General features: G+C 31.7%; 1 protein-coding gene across 1 annotated transcript; it reads left to right on the top strand.

The window, feature by feature from the left end:
- The first annotated feature begins 2,934 nt into the window (after nucleotides 1–2,934).
- On the top strand, nucleotides 2,935–7,496 carry LOC148302480 (uncharacterized). The gene is made up of 5 exons (XM_088271543.1): nucleotides 2,935–3,134; nucleotides 4,444–4,627; nucleotides 5,402–5,571; nucleotides 6,320–6,591; nucleotides 7,104–7,496. Exons 1-5 carry the CDS (start codon nucleotides 3,072–3,074, stop codon nucleotides 7,357–7,359), a joined length of 945 nt encoding a protein of 314 aa, XP_088127669.1. The 5' UTR covers nucleotides 2,935–3,071; the 3' UTR covers nucleotides 7,360–7,496.
- The last annotated feature ends 1,474 nt before the right edge of the window (nucleotides 7,497–8,970 follow it).

The following is an 8,970-nucleotide window of genomic DNA, read 5'->3' as shown; positions in this document are numbered from 1 at the left end:
AATAACGAGGAATTAAGTAGGGCTGGGGAGTCTAGATACTTACTAAATAAAGTAACACAACCGCGAGACAAATGAATAGGCTGTAATATAAGACACCCAGGTTCCTTACGATTGCGGAAGGCGTGTGTGAAGACACAAACTATAGAGGGTGGCCTTGATTAAACTACATGGACCAAATTATCTTCGACATACACTGTAGCGGGTACCCCGAGTTGAAGAGAAGGGCGGAGGATAGAAACGTGTGGAGACTGACCATGAAAGAAGCAAACCAATCATCACACAGATACACACCCACGGAGAAGGGGACAAACGACTAATTATTAGGTACTTGTCTGCTTAACATGTGAACATCTGGTTTGAAGAGATATTTTTCAGTTTTTTGACGTTGGATAGAAAATAATTTTGAAAATTATTTCATTTAAAATTCATGATTCCTGTAATTTGGGGACATTAAACATGTTTCAGAAACTGGATTGACGACAAACAGATTATAGTATAATTATATCTGACAATTACCATATACATACTAGTAATTATAATAAATTTTAGTGCTTGTCCTTCGATAACGGTTCTTTTTTAATTTAAAAATTGCAAAAGTGATTACACTGTTAGCCTACTAGCACACGGGCGGTTTCCATGTTTTTTTTACTCTAGAGAATTTAGTATTTATTGTAATTTACCCTACGTATGTTTTTGAAGTGAAACTTTCAATAAACGAAGAGATATGAAACAATTGTATAAATTGATAACGATTTTAATTTTTTAGAGTTTTTGATACCACAACATTTTAAATTTATGAGATCAATGTTGAGTTTTAAATTATTATTTTTATGCCTGCCTACGGAGAGAAGGGCGTTTAACAAGTTCCCGGTTCGATTTCCGTAGGATTCAATAGAAATACAAGTGATTACAGGTGATTTCCCGGCCGTCACATTATTGACGACCAAGATAACACTGCGTCGGTGCAATGCAGTGCCCTATGCACCGCTGGGAGCGCTTGAAAGTTGAAATTCTATTTTATCAAATTTCTGATGTCGATTTTTTTGATTTTCGAATATTTGATATTGTTGATGTTAAATATTTTAGACGGTGATACGATAATCGATAATTGGACGAGAATTGTAAGTGAAATTTCAAAGACACGTCACGTTTGTTAGGCACATTTTGTTACATGAGAGAGAAGAAAGGTATAACGTAGAGAGAATGAGGAAGAGAATTATACATTTCGAAGCCACGGGAGTGGAGCAAGCAACGATACAGAGCGATAGAATAAGATAATGTCGCGCATGCGCGAGTTGCAGATGTATAATATGTCAGACGCTATATATGTATATAAAGAGCGTTGTGTAAGTGACATTTAACATAACATATCCTATGTAAGCTCACAAGTCGAATCATAGAACTGAAATCATACACCTAAGTAACTTCATTACTGACTTTGAATTTTAGGTTATGCACGCATTAAGCGAGATAGCAGGCGTTTTTGCCTATAAATTTGATCCATGAATTACATGAAATTAAAATAACTTTATACATATATCTAGGCTATAAAACTCATAAAGTTGAAGGCTAAGTAGGGCCATGATAAGCGGTGTTGCATAGGCCGTAGTGAGGTTTCAGAGTCACTTGGAAGTTAGGAAGTTCAATTAAAAAAAATATATTATTTAACAAACCCAACGATTAAAAAACAAAAACCGAAACTAAAAAAGATGATTTTTTTTCGTTATCTCGAAAATATCGAATCACGAACATATATTGCATATTTTAGTTATAACAAACCATTTATGAGTATTACCAATTAAGGCACCATTCAATGACTTTGTAAATATTGAATGAACAATATTTTTACAAGCATTTTGCATAGTATTTATTTTTAGTTCTCTTTCTCTCTGCGTGTCTCTTGCATTAAATCTCTGTTATTCATTTTTAAAGAAGTTTCACTTCATCACGTGTACCGTGCTGTTTTTTAAAATTCTTTTTATTTTCATGAAAATTATATTTAAAAAAAATTATCAATAATTTTTATTTGCGAAATTCGCTGAATTTTAAACTGATAACACTCTATTTCAAATGAATTGTAAAATTCCATTTGGAATCTCCATTTGGGATTCCCAAGTGTTTTAGGTTTTGGGATTCCCAAATTATGTGTAACTAAAAAATTAAGGTTAACTCGTATATGCAAATTCGGATTAAAACGTTTTCAACCAGTTTTAATCGTTAAAAACCTTTTTGGTGGTTTAAAATGGTTGGAAACTATGTTTCCATTTACAAAGAGTTCAATGTTTTATTTATATCATTGAATACAAGCCACGAGGTGGGAAATTTGGTTCAGATATTATATTTCTGTGTATTCACCATTCGCCGTCGATGCAATGTAAATATGGAAATTCTGTAAACCGGCATCGCGAGGGTGGAAACGTGAGACGTTTTGACAATTTAAGCGGTTGTAGTGGTTAACCCATTTGTTTCCTCATAGAATACGGTTTAAAATTCTGTTATCAACTATAAAACATAACCTTAATCAAACGAATCAGTTGCAAATTCTACCATGAACGTTATTGTTGCGTTAAAAATACGCAAACGTCAAATTCAAAGCAGCAAAGATATACAATTTACATGGTTTGCATACTTTGCCAAGTCAAAATAAATCAAGAGACTAGGAGCAGTGAAGAGTCGAATATTAAGTCGAAGTCTATATGGTTTATAATTATTGTAAAGTTTTGACATGGGTGCCAAATTTCGTATACCTCGTAAACTTAGCGGTTTTCGGCAGAACTTGCACAGCCATAAAATTTACCTTCGCTTGAGTGCCGTTTCCATAGCAACAATCGAGTTAGATTCCAACTAGAATATTGTTACCATTTACTCGTGGTTTTTACAATGGGTTGGTTTCTGGCAGGTTTGTAACCTGTGTCAAAAGTGATCGATTTCAGAGATTAATTTATCATTTTAGCATGAAATTATACAGCCAAATAAACTTTTTAAGTTTTATTTATAAAACAATAATGTAAAGATCGTTATACTTTATTTCAAAATGAAATGTAGTATGAAAATAATGATATAAAACATAAATGAACAAAACAACTATGTCTAACAATAACTATATTCTGACAGTTGAATTAACAGTGCGAAGTGTAAGTATTATTTCAACTTATTACGTAAAAAACATGATGATATTTAAAAAATACTTTTCATGGATATTTTTCTTCCATATTTGTGAAATATTATTGTTATTTGAAAACAATCTTATCCATGAATCAGGGGAAGATCCACCCTCATTTCACTAGTTTTTCCAATCATGTAAAACTTTTTGGCATTTTGTTAAGGTTGCCAATGTATAAAAATTTAATTTAAAAAATGACAGTGAAATAGTGTCAATATGAAAAAGATTTTTCGTCATAGGTTGGCAAAATTTATTTTCCAAATGAAACATATGTATTATTTGAATTTACTTAAAGATTTTAGTTTACTTAGTCAGATTTTACCAGAGAGCGGGTACAAATTATTACCCCTTAGTATGATCCTTAGATGTACGAAATACTTCATTAATGGTTATTTTAAATAAGGATTCCTAATGTGGTCAATATTGTCCATCAGACTGTAAATGGGCACCTGCAGATAAATACCGCTAGACACATCTTTATACATGGGGGCATTAATAAATTCCAATTGATATTATAAACTCCGGACAGGTACATTTAGAAATATTTGAAACAAATCATTTTAAACAATATTCAATAGGAAATAATAATTTTGTCAATATAAATAAATAGGTCTGCAAAAATTTCAAGTGGCATTTTTCAGGCGTTGCCTAGTAGGATATGTTGTTTAGATAGAATCTGCAATAATTCAATGAAGATTGCTGCTTTAATAGTTTATTCTTCTTTTCTTGTAACCCATATACCCATCCAGTGGTGCATAGAGCACTTCATAATATTGACATGGCATTTTCTTAATTATTAATCATATAAAGGCAAGGTGATTTCTGCGCTTCAGAGACCAGTCCAGTAGGATATTAAATAAATATTTGAGTGAAAGATCACCATTATTTATCTTATACTCTCTAGAAATAAAACCAGGTACTAACATACAAAAACAAGCTAACCATAAAGCTAACCTTTCCTAAAAGGCAGACTTCATTTTATATTACTTCATACAAAATCCAACAGATGGTAGTAAAATAATCACACACAGTGTCCCTTGTCACAAAAGATGTTTCGATAATTCATTAGTATGGAAGTTCAATCATGGGTAGAATGGTGAATACTACAAAAAGTATAAAGTGATTACTTCCAGCCAATAACAGGTTGTAAGCTTTTGCCCTGACTACCATAGTCCCTTTTAATTAATGTACTTTGTCTAGTAAATAACTGATTCTTTTAAAAAAATATTAGTATTTATAAACATATATTAATTTTACTTTGTGTATTTACTATTCTCCAGATTAATTGTCCCGGTGTATGGCTGTGTCCAAAAGGCCTTGTATCGCTATCTTTTAAAACACTAGAGAATAAGTTTCGAACAACAGCTGTGAAACCAATATTTCCTTTGATTTTTAACTCCACTTTTAAATTTAATCAAGATTTCAAAGATATCAAATCACAGTCAAGTATACACGGTTTATTGGGTAAGATTGAATGAATGCTATTTTATTAATCCACAAAGAAAGTAAGCTATGGTCCATTCATATTTACAAAGTTGTGCACCTGCCTAATTAATTATCAAGTCCCGTGATTATCTTCAAATAATCTCACTGCTTCATTATAATGCTTAACCTGCACTAACAAATATTTATTATTTTATGTTTTGTCATATAAACATTTATAACTATGTATCTGAAAATCATAACACCAAAAATACCATCATTGAAGGCAATCCTCGAGGTACTCATACATATAAGCAGTGTACAGCCTACACAAGCTACTATGAGTACGGATATGCACACCAGAGTGCCCTAGGTATTCTCCTTTTCCTCTCCTGTAGTATGTATTATTTCTCCTCCATTTTCTTTTCCATATAGCAGTAATGTTTCCCATAAAGCACCCTCAGCTCATTCACCTATGTCGTCTCCATTCCATTTAGCATATTCAGAGGAATATTCTCGAACGCATTCCTACGTTCGAGACTCATGAATATAGGAGTGCCTATATCCATAGTCTCCAACGCAGGAATGATCACCTTGATGTATAAATGCATACACTTCTTGGATGCGGACATTGGCCAGAAGAAGGAGAAATTTAAATATGTATTGTAATAACTATGTTACTTATTATATGAAAATTTATTATATTTTTTATCTTACCGACATTTCACTCTAGCTAAATATGTCGGAATAACACACCCAAGATTGCTGAATGCTGGCATATTTACTTTAAATTGAATATATGATCAACATTTCTAGCGGATGAAATAGTATACTGTGAACTTGTACAATGGTCTGATGATATAGAAGAAGGGAAAGGACGAATTCTTGCAACTTATGTTGGGGTTCTAGAGGATCTACTTTACCAACCGGATTTATGCATTGAAACAGAAGTCGACCTATTGATGAAACCCTCACCCATATTTCCGGTACTGTTTTTCCATTCATTTTCTGTAGGATTGACAGTTTAAAAAAAAAATTATAATTTTATACACTACTGTATTTTTTATATTTTTTATTAATATTTAATTTTTACTCACAATGACACCTGTGTATGAGTTGTGATAATTGGTTTTGCTTAAGAGATAAAATAATGGTTATAAATTATAAAATACATAGGTTCACTACTTTATAATTATAAATTATAAAAAATTATTCAAAATAATAAAGAAAAAAGAGTGGATGGGTGCAAATCTAACCATACCAATAATTACAATGAGACACCAATAATTTATCCAGCATTAACTTGATCTCTAAATACACAAAGACAAGATCAGTCCATGCGCTTCAGGGTAATATTAAATTCATAATTATGTTAAATTGAACCTGAGATCTCATGGTTGCTAGAGGTGGACACTTTTAAACATTAAATGTGACTGAATTTTTGTTACTAAGTGACTTTTGCCCAAGGTGACCATTTGTACAGTTTTACTAGCAGTGTCCTAGATTTGGTCAAACTGCCCAATTTATTATTTGGAAAAGTATATGCTATTTTATTTTACTGCTATACCTCCTGGAAGAGATCAGTGTTAGGAATAATTTATTATTATACCGATGACTAGAATGTCACAACAAGTTTGTGACTACATCATAAAGTTATAACACTTCAATTGAGTCTGCTGAAAAAAAATAAAGTCATAATAATATTGTATTTATATTGTTAAATGGAAATTTTAGGGAATACTCGCTCCCAAAATTGAGATTTCCAAGAAAGCTTCACTCAAAAAAAAAGATGAGAAAACGTCCCTTCCGAAGACTAGTGATCAGAACACCTCCATGAGGGTACACTACAAAAACTCATCGGTTCATCAATTGTCAAATTTATCATACCGATCTAAGACAACGAGCGAAGCAGACAGTAAACTTAAATGCGAGTGTTACTCTAGTTATACTCTAGAAGACACGACATCTAGACGGCAGCGCCAAGTTTGTCACTCTCCAAGAAACAGGTAGTTTGCATAGAATATATAAAAATAACAACTGTAAGGGACACAAATTATGTTTTCAATTTTTAATAAAGAAATTGTAAAAACAATATTGGAATTATTATTTTTTATAAATTTATAATTTTATGTTTTATTCTATTTTTATATTTTTTTTTACATTACATATAAGTAAGTTATTGTTACTACTTGACAAAGCACAATAGTTACCATGACAATTAACATACCTTGACCAGTATTGGTTAGAAGATATTGTTTTAAAACAATGAGCCTGCCAGTGCACATTTATTGTGTAGGTAAGAAGTTTTATAAATAAACAAGTAAATATATACTAATGGTAGCAGTTCCTTCTATAGCGGTCCTGGCAGTCTCTACACTTTGCTATCTTGGATAATGTTTAGCGCAACATGCAGTGGGACGCAATCGCGAGCGCTATCCTATTAGAAACCTGAAGTTAAAATAATGGTCCACTCTCTACTCCGCCCATTGTTCACTGTATTATGATTTTTATTTTCCAGTTCAGCGCCATCTGTGATGTTTTTTAATCGAGACGGAAATGGAGGACTTACAAATCAAATAAAAGATTCTCACGATTGGCAAAAATGTGATATCTGTTCCGAATATGGAAGTACATTTGAAAATGTTCCTAAGCCAATATCAAAATGTTCATGTAAAACTGTACAAGTTCATCTTGACAGTGATATTTCTAAGTGCGAAATAAAGCTAGCCAGAGAAATGCACCAAAGGTTGAATACAATATTGTCAAGTTCATAATGCTTGCTTTCTATTTTTTAAATATTTTTTTTTGAAATATTATCTTTTTATAAAAAGTCAATACTGTCTCAGTGTATCTCAATATATGCTATGAGGTAGCCGTTTAATTTTTTTTCCATTTTTAAAGGGCACAGAGATAAAAATATCCTTAATGATCTTTAAATAACATGTGCAAATCAATACATTGTTTGTTTTTGAGATAAGTTGCAGTTTGAATCTCAAAAACCAAATGTTACATTTTCATGCCAATTGCAGGCCGGTATAAGGGTGTGTGAGGGCAGAGTGGCTCGAGTCTAGGAGCACCTGCATATGTACACACACCCGCTTCCCGTCTACCCTACTTAATATTAATGTGGGTTAGTAAAAAAATCATGTAAAAGTATCAAAAAGATCTTAAAAATTCAAAGGAACATGACAACATGATACCGATTATCTGAACACGTTGATTTCTGTAAATTCACTTACAAGTTCTACATAGCAAAATATCAAAATCTATCTTTATTGCAGCCTTAAAGCTGTTAATGAACGAACATCCCAGTTTCATTTTTCTACTAATTTTATCAAACAATACTGGGGAGCAATATTTCCAGCATAATAATATTATCTCTTACCTTCTGGTTCCGACGTATTAATTATCTGATATTTTCTTTTACATATGTACCTACCAACTGAACCGTTTGTATGAATCTACTTTGTTTTTTGTGTAATGTTTTAATTTTTTTTACACAAGAAAATTTTTTTGTTGGACTGATTGCTTCCTTGATGTACATACTAACAATGACATTTACATAGAATTGTAATAGTATTCTTGAGGTATTTTTAAAATTTATAATAGTCATAGAAATTTTATCTTATTTTTAATATTTTATAATTGTTATGCGTATATTATTGTATTTAATTAAACATAGATGAAAGAATAAAAATGAAATATATTTTAATTGATTTAATACTGCATATACAAAAAAACCTTTATGTTATATTTTTGTTGAAGTTTAATACCATATGTAGTAATACTGTAGTATTGCATACTATGTTTTAAAAAATCTGTGATTTATTTGTAATAGATTCATTGGTATTTTATTATAAAATAAATGAAACGGTGCGATTTCTTTTAGTCTTTAAAAGTTAATTTCAACCAGATGCTGCCAGGGTAAATTTGTAGTTTTCTGTATTTTTTCTCATTCTAATCCTTGTCCGCACCCAATGCATAGGGTACTGCATCATATTGACGCAGTGTTATCTTGATTGTTACTTACATCTTCATGCAAGGTGCTTACGCTTCAGGGACCAGTCCATGGTAATATTAAATCAATCCTAGAGTGTAAAATCACTACTATTTATTTTCACACACTTTGGGAATCAAACTTGCGACTTCCACACATATTTTTTCCATCAGTGTCTTGTCGCTTGAGCATTAATTGGTTTAAAGTAAATGCTGATCCTTGAGTATAATTTCATATTTCAATAAGGATGGATGGAGGTGTAGAAAATATAACTAAATTTATTGAATCTAGACCAAGTGAAAATAAATCGTTCTCGAATTTATTTTTGCAATTGACGGGAATCAAACTCGCCACTTTTGAGTTTGGTGGCGGCGGTTGGTTAGAGGTA

Source organism: Brachycentrus maculatus, unplaced genomic scaffold (genome assembly GCF_059751285.1).
Source record: "Brachycentrus maculatus isolate JH-2025_06_01 unplaced genomic scaffold, ASM5975128v1 h1tg000446l, whole genome shotgun sequence".
Taxonomy (NCBI): Eukaryota; Metazoa; Arthropoda; class Insecta; order Trichoptera; family Brachycentridae; genus Brachycentrus; species Brachycentrus maculatus.
This window is presented reverse-complemented; position numbering and strand designations above follow the sequence as displayed.